Source organism: Chelonoidis abingdonii, chromosome 3 (assembly GCF_003597395.2).
Source record: "Chelonoidis abingdonii isolate Lonesome George chromosome 3, CheloAbing_2.0, whole genome shotgun sequence".
Lineage (NCBI taxonomy): Eukaryota > Metazoa > Chordata > Testudines > Testudinidae > Chelonoidis > Chelonoidis abingdonii.
This window is the reverse complement of record NC_133771.1, coordinates 86,308,377-86,328,284: the sequence shown is the minus strand read 5'-3', so window position 1 is coordinate 86,328,284 and position 19,908 is coordinate 86,308,377. Positions and strand designations below refer to the sequence as shown.

The 19,908-nt window shown below is 41.7% G+C and overlaps 1 protein-coding gene across 1 annotated transcript in view; it reads right to left on the bottom strand.

Annotated features, from left to right (window-relative positions):
• The window catches only part of FOXO3 (forkhead box O3), a 148,754-nt gene that overhangs the window by 16,319 nt on the left and 112,527 nt on the right, over positions 1-19,908 (bottom strand). The window contains 1 exon segment of the mRNA XM_032773308.2: positions 7,944-9,382. Coding sequence (XP_032629199.2) covers positions 7,979-9,382 — 1,404 coding nt within the window. The 3' untranslated portion in view covers positions 7,944-7,978.

The following is a 19,908-nucleotide window of genomic DNA, read 5'->3' as shown; positions in this document are numbered from 1 at the left end:
AAGTTGATGGTTTCACAAACATTAGTGAAAATACTCTCCTTCTTCTAGTCTGCCAAGCTGCTAAACAATCCTCATTCAAATACCTCCTGAAGACTCAATTCTGCTAAAATGCCCACATGTGAGCCAACAATTTATTATCATATCAGCTAATATTAAAAAACCCAACCTGATGACTGAATCAGCATGGGAGAAAGACTAATCTTGGTAACTGTGTAATCTTGTTGCTATAACCCACACAGCACCCCATACCACCTATTGGTTGCAATCCCCACTTGTTGTATCATGTCAGCTATTGACCCGTAATATCCTCAAGGCAGGGGTTATGTCTTCTGTAAATGCTGGGAGGTGCCTACCACATCGCTTGGCATTGTAAAGTGATAAATAATGATAATCAATACCAGGATATTGTTGATTCAAACTCAGACCTGAATATAACTTAGATCAGAAAGTAAGTGAACTGTAGACAGCATTTTTTCAACCCCGTAAAATTACCTTCTAGTCTGGCCATAAACTAGGCAAGGCCCAGTCCCAACACGGGAAAGAGGTGTACAAATATCCATCAAGTTCATTCAGCATTCTGTTGGGGTCCTTGTGCCACTTCTCTGAGTCATACCTGCCATCCAAGGGCCACTCTGAAATCCCTTAGTCCTCTGATGGCTTTAGATTTTGAAAGCAATCTCTACCCAATCTCCATCAATAAAAACCTAGATAACTACTACCTGCTGATCCTACACTTAAGGTACAAACTTATTTGAGGGTGCCTTATTTCTGGCCAGCATGATAATCCCCATGATGGCGTTTATTTCAGAAAAGGAAACACGTATGGCCCTGGGACTGTCAGACTCCTTGGGCAATAAGTGCTCAACCTCTGCTTTCTTAATTTCAGCTGCAGCAGCAGCAAACTTATTTTCTGCAAAGACAAAAACATCATCTCTGTGGAACATTCTCTAGGCAAACCTCTCCAATTCAAAGGGTGAAATTTATCCAAGTATAGAGGCTTTATGCACTGCTTAAGCTTTGAACATGAGTTTTAGTGGGCCTTATGTGATCCACTGAGCCTTGTGTGGGCAGAGGGGTGAATTTCACCCAGAGAGGCTTACCTGGTGAATACAAATCAGCAAATAGCCCCAAAATTTATCATTTGCTATATTGTAGAGGTAATTGTTGTTTTCAGTGATGTAACACTGTGTGTTACCCTTTGTAATTTGGGTAATCTACAACTATAGTTAGCTGACCTTGCCAGGACTCTATGACCTAGGATTGCATCATTTTAAATGATGCATGAAGGAAAAATGAACATCTCTAGCCAATTTTTGAGGTATTTTTGCTTTCAATTTTCAAACAAGTCAACTCAATCCCTCTGCAACTATATTATGGAACCTAGAGGAATCTGATGAAATAGAAATTCTCTCTTCACAAGCTGCTGATCACCAGCCCATGACATTCTGATATAAAGTTCCAAATGATTCTATCTTTCTAGGTATGTTTAAGGTTACCCTTTTGGTCAGTACTGTTTCCTCAGTGTTCAGTGGGTGACAACAATCATAAAACAAAGAAGAGCTGTTGTGGGACACCCAGGTGTTAAGAAGAGATATTAACAATCAGAAGTACTCTAAAGAGAGGTTAGGAAATAGTGACTGAAAAATTGTTCCGATTATTGAGGGTGTGTGTGTGTGGGGTCACATTCAATACCTTTGGGAGGGAGACAAAAGAAATGGAGCTAAAAAGGAACACAGGACACAACTGTCTGAACAGGGAGAAATCACAGATGAGTGAATGAGTAGGAGAAAGTTTGCTGAGTCTCTCCCTTTCCTTCTTCTAGGCTAAAACCAACAGCTGTTATATCATGCCCCAATCAGGTTCCTCTGAAATGCTGGTCATGGTTACCATCAGAGGCACAAAGCCAGTGTAACAAAAGCAGGGAGTGTTCTCTCCCAGAAATTTCTAAAGAAACTAAATTCATAATGTTGGGTTCTTTGCACATTTGCATTGGCCCTATAAAGAAAGTCTTTGGATTAAAAAAATAAAAATAAATCCCACATAGGTATACTATATAGATTCTAAGCATAAACAAAACAACTGTATATTTGTTCTTTCCAAAAAAATGACTACCAAGAGATTTTGCTGGTTTATGGAAAATTTAGTACTTAATAGTCTATGTATATTGATAACCTATTGAAAATGATACATTTTGGTTTTGAAATCCCACTCCGCCTTTTTCATGGAGCAGATTTCATGTTTGCAACGGCTGAAACATTCTGCTGAAAAGTAAAAGCAGCAGAGAATCCTGTGGCACCTTCTAGACTAACAGACGTTTTGGAGCATGAGCTTTCGTGGGTGAATATCCACTTTGTCAGATGCATGTGACGAAGTGGGTATTCACCCATGAAAGCTCATGCTCCAAAACGTCTGTTAGTCTATAAGGTGCCACAGGATTCTCTGCTGCTTTTACAGATCCAGACTAACACGTTTACCCCTCTGATGCTGAAAAGTATTTTCTTAAGCTTTAATCTTATAAAGATTCTTTACTGAGATCAGGAAAATTGCTTCGAGTAGCATTTAATTCAAGCTCCTTATAACCAGGGCCGGCTCTAGCCATTTTGCCGCCCCAAGCATGGCGGCAGGCCCGGGGGGTGCTCTGCCGCTCGCCGGTCCCACAGCTCTGGTGGATCTCCCGCAGACATGGTTGTGGAGGGTCTGCTGGTCCTGCGGCTCCGGTGGACCTCCTGCAGGCGTGCCTGCGGATACTCCACCGGAGCCGCGGGACCAGCGGACCCTCCGCAGGCATGACTGCGGGAGGTCCACCCGAACCGCCTGCCGCCCTCCTGACAACCGGCAGAGCGCCCCCCGCGGCATGCCGCCCCAAGCACGCGCTTGGCATGTTGGGGCCTGGAGCCGGCCCTGCTTATAACTATGGCGAAGCAGACAAATAACTGAAAAAGCAATGCAGAATTACTGTATAATATTTAATGTGAGAAACTTTTACCAAAATAAGAGACACTCACGTGGAGGCAAATTCTCAAATGGGATTGTTTAATAGACCAGGAACTATTCATAATCAGTAAGTTCAGACAAAAAACCACATCTACCCTTGCACCTGCTACCAAATGAACCAATAGCACCAGGTCCAGTAATCAGAAGCAGCGATAGGCTTCCACAGAAAAATGGCCAGTACTCCACCAGTTTATATAGTTAACAAGACTGTCCTCTGTAAAGAAAGTCGTTTCACACAAGTACCAGTTTCTTTATTCTGATTAGTCAGCCTGGGAAAATCAAGGCATCTATTCTTTCCATGTATGACGAAGGGCAATCTTTTATGAGGCAGCTGAGAGAACTTTGCAGATATTCCTGTGCAGAACACTTATCGTAATGTTGCCCAGCCAAGGCTCCTTCTAGATATCCTTATTGTGTAAGCAATATAAGGATGCTACTAAAACATGGCATCAAGTCATTTCCTTGGATACATTTTGTCAACCAATATTGTCAAGAGCATTTATTTTTGCGAGACCTGTTGGCAAACTCTGACCTTGGGCATTTTACTGTGATAACATTCCTGCTTTGTTTTTATGCATCACATGAAGATTTGGGATTTCTAACTCCATACACTATATAAGCACTAAGAAGGAAAAGTAACGAACTAAACAAAAACAGAAAAAAACCAGATCTCTCAACAAGTATGGAGTTTTGGAAGTTTTTGTTAAGAGTTCATGGACAAGGGTTCTAGATTCTGAGAGGGAAAGCATTCTGTTTTAAAATTATTAAAAGATCAAACTGAGAGTCTGCGTCTTTTGAATTTCAGTAAATACCAACATAGCATGCACGGCCTTGTCAAGGTGCTATCCTACGGCATGATCTGCAGGGTGAGATTAAGGCCAGGTCTACACTGCGACTTTAAATCGGTTTAATGGCCGATATACCGATTTAACGCTGTATCCGTTCACACGACGTCGTCATTAAATATGATTAAAACGCGCTAAATGTTTCGAACTCCTCCAAAGAGAGTAGGCAAATTCATAGTATGAACCGGAATTAGGCATTGGTGAAGGAATCGAGCGTTGGCTCCGCGGCGGCCTCCAGAGTGCAGCAACTAGACCGCTCTGTGCAGCAATCTAACCCGATCCGCGGGCAGGTAACGGAAAGCCCGGAACTTTTGAATACATTCCGCTGCCAGCGTGGCGGCTGGGATTAGCAGCGCAAGGCCATTGAGAGATCGAAAAAGAGCTCCAGCATAGACCGTACGGAGATACAGTCGGATCGCTTAGGGGGAGACAAAATCGGTGTCAGCTCCGTTAAAGAACAAAATGCAAGGTTGAATCAAAATCCGGATAACAGTGGGTGACAATCGTAACAGGACCAGCAGAGACTCAAAAGGACGCCAAGAAGGAGGGAGGGGTAGCTGAGGACGCCAGCATCCACAGTCCACAGAGTCTCTAAATTATGCATGCTTGGCTGAGCCCAAAGCCTGTAGGTTCGAAACCAGTGTGGCGTGGTCAGAGGAACAGCTCCTGCAGTTAATTCCAACACACGTAAAAAAAGAAAGATTGCTGGCAGGCGTTGGATCATTCACCCCGAAAAAGGCGCAACAGGTTGTCGTGCCTTCCAAAGGGAGGGGTAGGCTGACCCAGCAGCACCGCGGTGCAGGGTGTGCTGGCCACAGGCGTTGCGTCTCAACAGCGAATTGGGAACTAGGAGAGCTGGGAACACTACCACAGGCCCGACGAAATCGAGTAACTGACAGACCAAAACCAACGATTCGGGATCCACTGGGACGTGCGCTACTGATATTAGATCTGTTTTGTAATATCGGTTTAAGCTAATTCGAAATAATCATGCAGTGTAGACGTACCCTAAGATTCTATGGTTCATTCCCTCCAAAGACCAGCTCCATGCCTTGCACTTCAGCAGTCTGACATTTGGAAAGCATTTGGCTTGTACTGAAAAGAAATCAGTGAAGCTCCTTTCTTCTAGAAAAGATAAAGGATGGGGGCAGCCAACTATCACATCTACAAAAGTGGCGTCTGAAGACTAAATGAAGGAATTTTGTATATGACACAGTCCTTCTCTCTTTTTCAGACAACAAATCCATATATATCTTCTATAATGCTCAAAATATGCAGCTGGAAGCATCACTCACCACTGCTGTTCCCCAGCTTCAAAGCCTTTCCTTAACAGTCTAACTGTGAATTAGAGAAAGAAATCTCCATTAACTACAGAATACCTCAAGCAGCAAGGGTCAGAGGGCTGTTCGTCAGCAAGTTATGCAATTTAAACTTGAAAGACAAAAAAGGAGAGTTTATAGTATATCGCAAACTGAATGCCCATTAGCCTTGCAGTTGGGGTATTCTATACATTATTCTGAAGTTATTGGAATTTCTGCACTCTAATTTATAACTAACCTTTTGTACTCCTGTATTTTGAAATCTATTCCCCTATGTTAATAAACAAACATTGGAGACAAAGGACACTTCAGGAGGAATCTATAACATTAGGAAGTGAATCTGTGTGTATAAGATGGATGTATGGATGCAGGTGAAAACCCAAATGATCTGCAGAAACAAAGAGGAACACATTGATAGGAGCACATGATTGACAATTTCCACTATTAAGGAAAAGAAATACAGAGAAACCCCATGAAACTGTAGTAAATTAAAAAAGATGGAAAGAAGCTAATGCCTAACAGGAATATATTACAGCCCAAATCTGCTGGTGTTATGTGAGTGAAACTCCCAATGAAGTTACTAGGAGTCAATATAGGACAGATTATAGGACTGGGCCCTAAAATGGAAAGCAATGGCCACTTGTGGTTGTGATTGCCCCTTATACATTTTACACATTTCAAAAGGCTGCTCTCTGGGCCCAGGTTCCTAATGATTCCATGATTTCTGCATTTTTTTCCTTGAGAAAAAAATGTGAAAAATATGTGATTTCCTTAAAATCACAGCACCACAGCAAAAATATAGCTCTGATTAAGTCCCAGTCTGTTGTGCACTTTACCGCACCAGATCCATGCACTGAGTAGATCCACGAGTGCAATCTCTCCTATCCCATGCTGTACTGCTGCTCCATACACCCCAGGGCTTCTGCCATCAACCATCCCTGCATATCACCCCAGTTATTTGATTACTTGGTCTGTACTCTGCGGTGAAGGTTCAGTTTGTCAGGATATAAAAATAAGTCATTTCTGAGTTCCATGAGTCCTAAAACCACACATCTTCCACCATTAATTGGTTTTTCATTATTTTTTGTAACTAAAACGGTTGATTTAATTAGTAGTTAACATTTCTAAAAACTAAATTAAAAAAGCCGGTAGCTTCTGACATGGTCTCATAAGAACTTAAGAATGGCCATACTGGGTCAGACCAAAGGTCCATCCAGACCAGTATCCTGTCTGCCAACAGTGACCAATGCCACGTGCCCCAGAGGGAGTGAACCTAACAGGTAGTGATCAAGTGATCTCTCTCCTGCAATCCATCTTCATCCTCTGACAAACAGAGGCTAGGAACATCATTCCTTACCCATCCTGGCTAATAGCCATTAATGGACTTAACCTCCATGAATTTATCTAGTTCTCTTTTAAACCCTATTATAGTCCTAGCCTTCACAACCTCCTCAGGTAAGGAGTTCCACAAGTTGACTGTGTGCTGTGTGAAGAAGAACTTCCTTTTATTTGTTTTAAACCTGCTACCTATTAATTTCATTTGGTGACCCCTAGTTCTTGTATTATGGGAATAAGTAAATAACTTTTCCTTATCCACTTTCTCCACATCACTCATGATTTTATATACCTCTATCATATCCCCCCTTAGTCTCCTCTTTTCCAAGCTGAAGAGGCCTAGCCTCTTTAATCTTTCCTCATATGGGACCCTCTCCAAACCCCTAATCATTTTAGTTGCCCTTTTCTGAACCTTTTCTAGTGCTAGAATATCTTTTTTGAGGTGAGGAGACCACATCTGTACACAGTATTCGAGATGTGGGCGTACCATGGATTTATATAAGGGCAATAATATATTCTCAGTCTTATTCTCTATCCCCTTTTTAATGATTCCTAACATCCTGTTTGCTTTTTTGACCGCCTCTGCACACTGCGTGGACATCTTCAGAGAACTATCCACGATGACGCCAAGATCTTTTTCCTGACTCGTTGTAGCTAAATTAGCCCCCATCATATTGTATGTATAGTTGGGGTTATTTTTTCCAATGTGCATTACTTTACATTTATCCACATTAAATTTCATTTGCCATTTTGTTGCCCAATCACTTAGTTTTGTGAGATCTTTTTGAAGTTCTTCACAATCTGCTTTGGTCTTAACTATCTTGAGTAGTTTAGTATCATCTGCAAACTTTGCCACCTCACTGTTTACCCCTTTCTCCAGATCATTTATGAATAAATTGAATAGGATTGGTCCTAGGACTGACCCTTGGGGAACACCACTAGTTACCCCTCTCCATTCTGAAAATTTACCATTTATTCCTACCCTTTCTTCCCTGTCTTTTAACCAGTTCCCAATCCATGAAAGGATCTTCCCTCTTATCCCACGACAACTTAATTTACATAAGAGCCTTTGGTGAGGGACCTTGTCAAAGGCTTTCTGGAAATCTAAGTACAGTATGTCCACTGGGTCACCCTTGTCCACATGTTTGTTGACCCTTCAAAGAACTCTAATAGAGTCCCTCATTGACAGTGTTGCAGCTGAGAAGAAACTGCCTAATTAGGGTCTGGGGGTTAGCCCTGAACTTTGAACTTGAAATCTTTACAACCTTTAGCTTTCCCTCCCCTCCCTCAACACCTCCTAAGTTTGTTTATATCACATATATCATTATACATCAAGTTCACCACAGACCATATTAATATAATTAATTCACACAAACTATTAACTACTCAGGGTAAACACCAATAAAAAAAACAAACTAAATATTTTTACCACATCTAAAAGGACACTGACCTGCTTTGCCCATTTCCCCTTTTCTCAAAAATCCATCAGCCTGGCACCCAACTCTGTGACGAAGCCTGCTTAGCACCAGTGAAGCTCCCCACATTCAGACTGACAACGTTCTGAGCTGAGATGAGGGAATCGAAGTTAAAATCCAACCCATCTGCATCCATGAGTTCACTGCGGATAATGGACTCCATGTCACATTCCAAGCTGCCATTGAAAATATCCAGGTCCAAATCGCTTGGGAATTTATCATGCCCCATGACTGGAAGGTTCACACTAGTGGAATACAAAGAGCCTGAGAGCGAATCAGAAAGGGTTTGCATAGACTGATTGATGGGTGACTGCTGCTGGTGTTTGGCTGACCCCAAGTTGTTTGTATCATTTAAGCCCATGTTACTGATGGAATTTGACAAGGCACGACTGCCACCAAGAGAAGAATTCTGAGATTGATGCTGGTGGTGGAGCAGGTTCTGATTGACCAAACTTCCCTGGTTGGACTGAGCAGCAAATGACATCATTGGATCACTACGAAGCATGATACTCCTGCGTGAATTCTGGGCAGACACAGCAGTGCTGGCTTGAGACATGAGTGGATCAGACTGCGTCATCATGACATCACTGTGACTAAGTGACTCAGATGCTAGCAGATCCTGCAGCGTCTGGTTGTTATAATGAGAAATGGAAGAAAAGGTAGCTTGCTTGTTCTCTTGAATGGTTTGCATGGGAGACTGACGAAGGGAATTCAGAGACGATGGTCCAAACACAGCACTGTTGAAATTACTTGATGGAGAACCAAGTCCGGAACCTTTGGAACCATATGGAAAACTGGAGCTTCTCTGCATGAGCCCCCCTGATGGTGACTGCTGGGGAGAGGGAAGCGTTATATTGTCCAAAAGATCATCCATGATGAGGTTATCTGTCAGTCCATCATTCAAGTTCATTGTGCCTGCCATATCAGTCAACCTAGGCAACTCAACAGTACATGGTTTATTTACCGATGGGGACATGCTTGATGGACTATTGTACAGCATTGGAGAAAGTGGAGCATCATCATCCTGAACGTCATCTAGTTCGGTACTCGCCAATATCGGTGACAAACGGCCACTTATTGTACTGGCATTTGAATTTGTACGAGAGCGGAAATCTGTCCAAGCATCCAGTTCATCACTGCTGCGGGAAGTTGGGCTCCCTGGCCACTTGGAAAGTTGAGACGGGCTGTCCTCGGTAGCTTCTTGTGCAGCTTGCAGGGCTGCCTTTTTCTTAGCTGCTCGGCCTCTGCTCTTTGTGTATTTGTTGCTATTGTCCATTGAAACAGCGCGTCTTCGTGGGGGCTTCCCACCTTTTCCACCATCTGGATTAATCATCCACCAAGAGCTTTTCCCAGTTCCCTCATTCTGTACCCTGATGAATCGACTGTGAAGTGACAAATTATGCCGGATTGAGTTCTGTGGGAAAGGAATACAACAAAAAGTCAGAGCAAGTACTGTTTCCTCTGCTAGTCTCATCTCAATCATGCAAGCTCAAAACGAAACAAAACTTTGAAATCCAATCAAAACACTGGGCTGCTCTGGACATTCTGCCCTGCTCAGGCAGGGGTCAAATACTGGTTGTAAATTGCGAGCATAGAGTTCTCCTTGTGGAGAATGCCATGCTGCTGTAAAGCACAGCCGATTCCTGGGCCAGCTTTTCTGCCCTCACCCCTCCTTACCCTTGACATAGAGAGCACTTCCAGGGAGAAGGAATGTGGCAGAGCTCCACTCTGCTGTGCCCATCCTCCACTGCTGTAACCATCACCCTGGCTAGGGACTGCAGGATGAGGGAGCTGCAACTGATGACAACCCACCCTTCCCCTGAGCTGTAGGTTGCTCACACTTTCAAATCATTCAACAGCAACAAACAAACAAACAAAACTGCATCACCAACTGCTAAGCCCCGGTGGATCTGTACACTTTCTATTTTTGACTGAATAAAATGTCCTGCATACAGATTAAATTATCAGTTACTATTGTTCCAACTCTTTCAAAATGAGAACTGCAAACACTTCAATAAAGGCGATAGAAAGGCTGTCTACTCTCATTGCAGCTTTTTTAAGTACCTTTGTATTCTTTACTGAAATGTAATTTTGTACACGTATTATAACAATACTCCAGTGCAAATCACAACTGCTTTCCCTCCTCCTCCTATAGAACTGCACACTGGAGGTGGGATGTACTTTTTCTTTCCATTGTTGGAATTTGTTTTATATATTCAGGGTAGCTGGTCTGTTGGTCTCCGCACCCACAGCATCCCTATTATGCACGATAAGATCATAAGCACAGCAGGCTGCTAGTAACAGAAATCTAGAGTACCCATAAAAGGTCCAATGAATCCCAAATCCTGCCTGATGCCATCAGATACACTGGGCACAAGAAATGAAAAACAGTATTATATTCTGCTTATGCATTCTCAAAAGAGAGGTGTGACTTCACACTATGGTGACTGAACCCAGTACAAAATCCTGAGAGAGACCCAGAAAACTAGCTCCCAGTAGCTCATGTAAAATGACACCATACTTACACAAGTATAACTGAGATCAAAATCTCACTCTAGATCCTATTCTTAAAATACAGCTAAAAAGACTATAAGAAATTTGCTAATAAAAATTGGTATGTTTTTTGATTTTGCGCAAGTTAAAAGAGTTTTGGAGCTATGCCATATTATTTTGGCAAACTAGTTGTACTAATGCTGTATGTTAAATATGAACAAGTCATAGATGTTTTTAAAATATTGGCAAACATCAGCTGTATCTGTGTGGAGGATACAAATACATGTGTTCCACCAGCAAGTTTTAAAAAGAGAAAGTCAACAGGCTCTCATTATAATCAAACAAGCCAGAATAAGTGTTTTCCACTCACGATGCACTGAAGGGATTCCAGTTTCAATTGGACAAAGAACACACACAACCAAACAATTATTCATAAACACATTAGCATTCATACTATTAACATAAAGGGATGTTCGACGTAAATGAACTGAAGACACATTGGCTGTGTGAAGAAATGTAGCCCAGATTATTTTTTTCCCCATTTTCTTGATGGTAAATACATTTTTTTCATGTTGTATTTTTGGTCAGTTTCAAGACTGACCTCCCCACCCCCACCTCTCTCAAATTCTTCTCAAACATGGGCAGCAGAAACATTCTTGTTTACCACTCATGAAAAACAAAAATTAATAAACTACAGTTCAAAAGTTATTTTTAAACAATTTGCACAGCATAGCAAACAAGACTCCATAATGACACTAAAGTGAAGTTTGTATCAGCATCTCAATTATAAACTCTTATACTTCCAAGGGACTATAATACCTTAAAAAAATTATTTTGGGTTCATTCGCAGCATTAAAGTTCCTCAGTCTAGCCAGGAGGAAATTTTTTTTTAATTATTGAATTAGTGAGATTTTAACTGTATGTAGGGTCTGGCAGAAATATGTTTTAAATTATATTAATCAGATGCCACTACCCACCTTCCCCACTCTCTCCCAACAGGGCTCTTCAATAAATCATTTGAGTTTTTGAAAGTTAACTAACATTTCCTACCTGATGTTCCAACCTTGCAACTGGGTCCATGTGGATGGACTCTTATGCCCATGCCTTGCTGGCTTCAATGGGGCTCTGTGCAAGAAGTATTTATGTCTGTCCACACGGATCCAGTTGTAGGATCAGGCCTAACTAGGGTTGCCAACTTTCTAATCACAAAAAACCCAACACTCTTGCCCTGCCCCTGCCCTTCCCCTTCTCCGAGGCACTGCCACCTGCTCACTCCATCTCCGCTTTCTCTGTAGCTTGTTCTCCCCCACCCTCACTGTCTTGCTCATTTTCACTTGGCTGGGGCAGGTGGTTGGGGTGTGGGAGGAGGTTAAGGCTCTGGTTGGGGGTGTGGGCTCTGGGGTGGGGCCAGAAATGAGAGACTTTGAGGCACAGTATTGGTGTTACAGAAATAAAAAAATAATTTTTCCACTGAAAACTGGTGGTTATGAAAAATCCAAGCAGTTTTATGTTTTCATTTAAGTTACACAAAGTGACATTTACATACCAGCTCTGGTTTTCCTTTACTGGTTTCTGCAAGAAAATTGTTTTCTATAGCATAATTGCTGCCCGTTTACTTTTGTGTCCCACCCGAATGCCACCCTGCTCCTCTCATGACTCTCTGCTTCCATACATGAAGGGATCTCCCATTCCCCTTTCAAATACTTCCTTAAAACACATTTATTTTGTGTAGCCTTCCCACATTATGCTCTTCACAATGTCTTGATACCTTCTGTCCCATGTACCACATCTATCCAAGTTGGACTGAATTCTGGCCTGATCCTGCTAGTCTTTCTCTTGTTAGCATTCCCACTAAAGTCAATAGGCCTGATTATTCTCATGCGCAAAGGCAAGAGGATCTGTCCATCAGCTTGTAAAATTAGAGTGACCCTCTTTTACAGGATTTCTGAAGCGTCACGTGGACTTATATCACTGTCATAAAAAAAGTAAAAGATTCTGAAAAGCATATTCCCTCACAAAAATCTGCATTAGAAATATATCATCCTTGTGACAAACCACAAAGGGACCTCCCCAGGAAATTGCCAAGCGAGGATTCAATCTGACTCCCATTCAAATCAATTGGAGTTTTGCCTTTGATGCGAATGGGAGCAGGATTAGGCCATTAAGATGGAAATGTAACAAATCATTCCACGGCCAATGAGATGCTTTAAAGATACGATAATGGCACTCTCATGGCACTGTAGTGGATTACATATGTATGAGACAGATGCTAGTCATGTTGTTTAATCAGTGGAAGGGGCTCAGATACCTCAGTGGTGGGCGCAATATAAGGATCTGGATAAGAACGGAATAGAAAAAATATGGTGCATTCCTCCCTTTATTGTCTACGGTGCCCAAAGTGTACTATATGGTTTATTAACAGATAGAATATGTGGTCCTTACAGTTTAAAATCACTTATGTGTATGTATAGGTGCCTAGCACAACAGGGCCCCGATCCCTTAGTGGGCATCTAGGCACTTCTGTGCTCCAAATAGTAAGCAACAAAAACAACAGATTCAACACAAAAAGGAAGAACAAAAGGAAAGATGCCATGCGAGAAAGTAAGATGCTGGTAAGATAAGAAAATGCGGAGGCTTTGTTTGGCTGCACACTTCTCAAAGTTACAGGTGACTCAATTATTTGAACACTGGTGTTAGTGCTTATGGATTTTAGTGGGTAGGAAAGGCTGAGATGGGTACTGAGCAGAATTGGAGCTGGGTCAGGTTCTGGTGTTCCTGATGAGATGCATGATAAGCAAGGGGGAGTGTGGCTGGACAGCAAGGGGGCATGCAGGTCAGAGAGTCAGCAAAATGTTAGAAGCAACTAGAGATGCCACTGTCAAGATGAGAAGTCCAGGAAGAAGAGAGTCCAGATGAAGTCAGGAGGCTGCTGCGTCTGAACGCTGGGTCTTGCTGCTGCAAGTGGCTAAAGAACTCTGTCGGGATTTCTGGGGGAGGGGAGAGACCTTTTATAGACCACTCCTGGAAGGAGAAGTCTGGTAGAAGTGGGCCACATGGGTGGGAGGAAATGCTTGGGGTCTGAAACTCATCTAGAGGAGCTATGAAAGTGAGGCTGGAGTGTCAAACTCTCTTTCTTGGTTCCTTCTCTGTGTGCTTTCTTCTGTCTGTTTTGTAACCCAACCTTTAATTTTTCATATACTGTAGTTTTGTATGTGAAAAGGACAGAATGCTGTATGCTAGGACAGGGCCTATTAGCATACAATGGTCCATTCATAATGAATCAGCAGACCAGTGCTCAGATCAACAGCACTGACAGAGGTAATACTTTTATAGAACCCAGAGCTATATTTTCAAATGTTAATGAGTAAACTTTTAACTTCCTTAAATTAGTCCTCCTTCAAAAAATCAGCTACATTTTGCTCTAGAAAATGAGTGTACAGTACCTATTATGTCCTGATAAGTTATTTATCTGACCATTTTTTTGAAAGATTACAAAAAGGTAGGATTAAATACAGGGCATTTTATCATTTCCAAAATATTATATACCAGACTTAATGTAGACATCTAACTGCTTCTTGCCTCAAAGGTTTGCAATTGTAAAGTATTTCAGCATTTTATCCTCATCAAGCAAAACTGGCAGATCCTCTAGTCTTTAAAAATGCAAGAATTTCCCCGCCCCTCCTAGCCAGTGTCTGTTTCAGTCTCTTCCAAACTGTGTTTACCTTGTGGAGCCTGTCCATTAACTCAGACACCAGCTGCAAGTGCTTCCACAGGAATACAGAGACTTTTTTGTCTGGAAGCAACATGTGGTATCAATTTATCATTCTCAACAACGCAACAAGGAATCCACTCACTTTAAAACTAAAGAGAGAGTTGTGTAACTTAAATCTTCAAAGCTCCCCCCACTTTTATTAAAAAAAAAAAAAAGCCTGAAAACTATCAACAACACAACAGGGAATCTACTCACTTAAAAATAAAAAGAGACTTGTGTAACTTAACTCTTAAAAGCCCATGTAAAAAAATAAAACCTGAAGATTAGCATGATGAGGTACAGCTGGTGAATGCTGAGACTAAGTTACATGTCCCTCAAATAATTCTACTAGTCTGGTGAGGCATGATTTCCCTTTATAAAAGCTGCGTTGACCGTTCCCCAACAAATCCTGTTCATCTATGTGTCTGATAATTCTCTTCTTTACTATAGTTTCAATTTGCCTGCTACTGAAGTTAGTTTTACAGGATCACCTCTGGATTATTTTTTAAAAATCAGCATTGCATTAGCTATCCGCCACTTCTCTGTTACGGAAGCTGATTTAAATGATAGGCTACATAGCACAGTTAGTAGTTCTGCAATTTCATATCTGAGTTCCTTCAGAACTCCTGGGTGAATACCACTTGGCCCTGTTGACTTATTACTGTTTAATTTATCCATTTGTTCCAAAATCTCCTCTATTGATACCTCAATCTGGGACAGTTACCTAAAATGGATGGCTCAGGGGAAGGAATCATCCTCATATCCTCTGCAGTGAAGACCGATGCGAAGAATTCATTCAACTTCTGTGCAATGGCCTTCTCTTCCCTGAGTGCTCTTTCAGCATCCCGATCCTCCAGTGGCCTAACTGATTGTTTGTCTGGCTTCCTGCTTCTGATGTACTTAAAACTTTTTGCTGTTAGTTTTTGTGTCTTTTGCTAGTTGTTCTTCAAATTCTTTTTTTTTCCCCTGCCTAATTATACTTTTACACTTTCCTTGTCAGAGTTTATGCTCCTTTCTATTTTCCACATTAAGATTTGACTTTCAATTTTTGAAGGATGTGTTCTGGCCTTTAACCACTCTTTTACACACTGTTGTTTTACTCGGTGAAGAGCCAGCTTGTTGGCGTTGGAAGGCCCTTTCCTACATAGCTCCACAGGACTGCCGTGTTCCTCTGCTTCAAGAAATTTAAAAGATCCAAAGAACTCAAGAACATTTTATCTTCTCTGTCCCTGTTTTCCTTTAAGAATACCAGGGACATGCAACACAATAACTAGTGTTAATGCATTGCAGACGCAGAGAAACCAAGCACTCAGAAGTAAAAGTTCAAATCGAGCTTTCTCCCACAACATTCACTCAGCCATGTTACACGTGTAATGTTTTTATTTCCTGTGTTTCTTGTTGAATATAAACCTATTTTTAAAATATATTCCTGCTCGTTATTAACGTTTACCTAAACAGTTCAAGTTGCAGGGGGAAAAAATACAAAACTAGAGATTTCTTCACATTTCAGTGCTTGATTTCTCAATCTGAAACACTGCATTAGTGCTAGATTTTCTATTCTATATTCTCTCCATAAACTTTGTATCTGCATGAAATATAGATATTATAAACACACACACAAACTGAAATGTTCTTGATATAGTTTCATTTTCTAGTCTCAGTATCTGATGAAATCTGTGAGTCACAACAGATGTTCAGTACATGCAGTGAAAGAACAGTACTGTCACCAAAGTGAGAGCAGCAGCCCTTTAAACACAGTTAACAATGGTTATTGCACTTAAAGTTCTGAGCAGAAATAAAGTAAAAGTGAGCCATGGGCTCCTTTCTGCTAGCCTCAGATGCTGGGATGACCCAAGCACAACTTTCCGTAGAAGAAAGTCAGCTGGAACTCTGAAAAGTTTGCTTTGTGGAACCCTTCTTATTCTCTCAAGAGAGCGGTATTTCTGATTGTGATTTTAAGGGAGGAGCCAGGAGAATGCCTTGCTGCAATTAGCTCTCTCCCCTACACACATCTTTCCTCCAACTCTTCGAAAAGGTAGAGGGCATCAAGGGGATAATTAGAACTGCTTGAAGCAGCATTCATTGGAGTGAAAAGAACAGGAGTACTTGTGGCACCTTGGAGACTAACAAATTTATTTGAGCATAAGCTTTTCATCAGATGCATCCGAGGAAGTGGGCTGTAGCCCATGAAAGCTTATACTCAAATAACTTTGTTAGTCTCTAAGGTGCCACATGTACTCCTGTCCTTTTTGTGGATACAGACTAACACGGCTGCTACTCTGAAACCTAGGGCTGCCCAGAGGGGGCGGGCAAGTGGGGCAATTTGCCCCAGGCCCTGGGCCCCCCCACAAGAGTTTTTCGGGGCCCCTGGAGCGGGGACCCGCTGCCAAAGTGCCGGGTCTTCGGCAGCAATTCAGCAGTGGGGGGGGCCCCCCAGCGCCAAAGACCTCCGGCCCTGTGAATCCTCTGGGCGGCCCTGCTGAAACCATTCATTGGAGTGAAGATTTACACTCTGAAATCTTCTGTGGTTGGATATGACACTATCCTACAGACCTCTGTTTACCCGAAAGCGAGGATCCCAACTGTGCCATATTGTGATGGGAAAGTTTACTTAGAGCAGGGGAAACTAGCTCCCCTACTACCCATGCACTTTCTGCTTGCTTTTGCCCTCTTACACCAACCTAAGTGGAAAGAAACTCATATGCATAGGAGATTTACTCCCTTCCCATTTAGCTGCTGAAATGGACTTCTTATACAGTTTGAAAGTATAAGTACAACAGGGAAGTCATATCAAAACAGTTATATTAGTCAGTTAGTTAAATATATATTTAATAAAATGTTCTACACAAGAACATTATCATTAAAACATGCTGCTGCCCCATTCTTTGAAAACACTGACATTTTAAACTACTATTCTAACAACAACAAAAGCTGGTTAAAAGTGTCTGGGAATTTGCTGAACACATCATACTTCCAGTTAGCAGCAAAATTTCCAGTTATTTTACAGAGAGCCATCCAATGACCGCAGGAGGACTCAAATAACTAACATTTGTTTTGCTTTTAGCAGAGCATGCTGGTTTCAGTTTACTTTTTTCCACTGAGTGGGGGAAGGGAGTGAAGTAAATCTCAATAATGTAAATAATGTAATTTTAGAAAACGACCAAACAGCAAAAAGTCAGAGGATTAAGGGGAAAAAAAGCAGAAACAACCTCTCAACCTAAAAAAGAAAAAAACATACTGAATGTGCTGAAAAGTGAAGTAAACGTCATGAAGAGAGATGGCAACGGCTGTGCGGCGTTTATTTTTTCAGATTTAGAAATTGTCTCAGTAGCGTATTTCCCAGCTGTTTTTGTTCTTGGAGGAGTACAGAGAACATTCCATTCCACACAGCCAAACCTGTGCTTCCGGCACACATTGGACTTTGGAAGCAGCTCTCAGAAGGGTTTTTTTTTTCCTTTTGGCTGAGCACTTCAGCAATTCCTGTCAATATTATACAACTGCACATGCACACATGCACACTTTAACATACTTTATTTTTACACAGTATTCTATCTGCATACACACATGAAACAAACTAATTTAATCAGGAGTTGAAGCGGGGGCTTGCAAACAAGAACTACATTATCCATCCCTGTCCAGACACACTATATCAGTGGGTCTCAAACTTTTTTACTGGCGACCCCTTTCACATAGCAAGCCTCTGAGTGCGACCCCTCTAATAAATTAAATACACTTTTTAATTTATTTAAACACCATTATAAATGCTGAAGGCAAAGCGGGATTTGGGTGGAGGTTGACAGCTAGCAACCCCTCATGTAATGACCTCACTGCCCTGAGGGGTCCCAATCCTTAGTTTGAGAACCCCTGCACTATATCATGAATGCAAATACTTCAAGATCACAAAATTATTTTCAATTACGAATAAAAATTTGCTACCACTGTTGGGTACCTAATGACATACTAAGTGTCCTCTATTGCCACTGAAGCCAATGAGCTTTGAGTGCAGTTAGCTATGATCTAGATCAGGGATTGGCAACCTTTAGCACCCTGGCGGGCTGAGCCAGTTTGTTTACCTACCTCATACGCAGGTTTGGCCGACTGCGGCCCACACTGGCCATGGTTTGCTGCTCCAGCCCAAAGGGGGCTGAGGGAAATGGCACAGGCTGAGGGATGTTCTGGCCTCCGCTTCCCGCAGGCCCCATTGGCCTGGAGCAGCAAACTGCGGCCAGTGGGAGCCGTGATCGGCCAAACCTGTGGACGAGGCAGGTAAATAAACCGGCCTGGCTGAGTACAAAAGGTTGCCAATCCCTGATCTAGATAGATTCCCCTCTTGGCAGGACAGGCCCTACATTTGGATACATTAAAATCTTTTCTGGTATATATCACAGCCCAGTAATAAAATCCCTATTTGAAATCTTAATTTGAACAAAATTCAAAAATGAAAAATTTCCAGTTCACATTGTATTTAAAAAAATATATTTTTCAAACTTTAAAAATCATATCCAAGGGTAAAGAAACTGAGGGATTCAGGTTTTTACATTTATTGGGAGGTATTATAGAGAAGAAAAACTATCAGAAATGAAAACACCTACAAATAGCCAATCTGTTAAACAGAATCTTAAAAATTATGGGATAAACTCATCTCTGGTGTGACTATTATTTTCAACAGAGTTGCAGCAGGTTTGAATTTGGCTGTGTATGCTATCCTCCAGCAGATCTGGTTAAACAACAAGTAGCTGTATCTTGTAGAAAGTTTGCTGACAACTGCTAAACTGAGCTGCCCTGTAAAAATATTTTGATAAATGAAAATGGGACTGATGCTGAACTCACAGACATGTAAATACGGAGTATCTCCATTGAAAGAAATGATTTTACACTGAGCTAAAACTAGCGAAGGAAGGGTATATTTACAGTGAAACTAAAAAACCCATGGCAGGCCCATGCCACCTGACTATAGGGCTGTTTAATTGTTGTGTTGAACTTTGTGCTTAAGCTGGAGCCCAAGCTCTAGAACCCCATCCCCACCGACAGGGCCCCAGAGCTCATGCTCCAGCGCAAGCCCGATGGTCTATACTGCAATTAAACAGCCCCTTAGCCAGAGCCCCACAAACCCCAGTCATCTGACCCTGGTCAGCTGCTGGTGTCTAACTGCAGTGTAGACATACCCTGAGAAGTAAACCAGGCCTATTCAGATTACTGGGGTCACTGCAGTGAAGGCGGAGTTTGATTTGCCATTATAAAAAGCTTGATTTGGCGGGGGTCAGATATCTCTGCTGTTTCAAATGTCACTTGGAATTACTGGATGCAATGTATGTTGTTTTTTCATATCTGCAGATACACTTTTTGTAAATGTGGTTAGATACAAAAAGGCTGAAGAGAACACCATCCATTTTGCAGACACTGTAGGCAGTCTTTTAGGTGGATTCCTACTGTTTAGTACAATGTTTTTTTATCAATTTATATTTTATTAATCTTTTGATATTTTGGAAAACAATTAAGTGTTTGGAAATAACAGTCTGTGCATCAGGTGCTGCAACATAGATTGTGCTCAGAGTCCCACAGATTTGGGTAATCGTTATATATAGCCCATATTGTGAAATACACCCCATATTGTCTTTTTTTTACAGTTGATAGAACAGACTGGGCTAGAGCACAGCTCACAGAACACTGAAGCGCTCTGCTGTCAGGATCAAGAC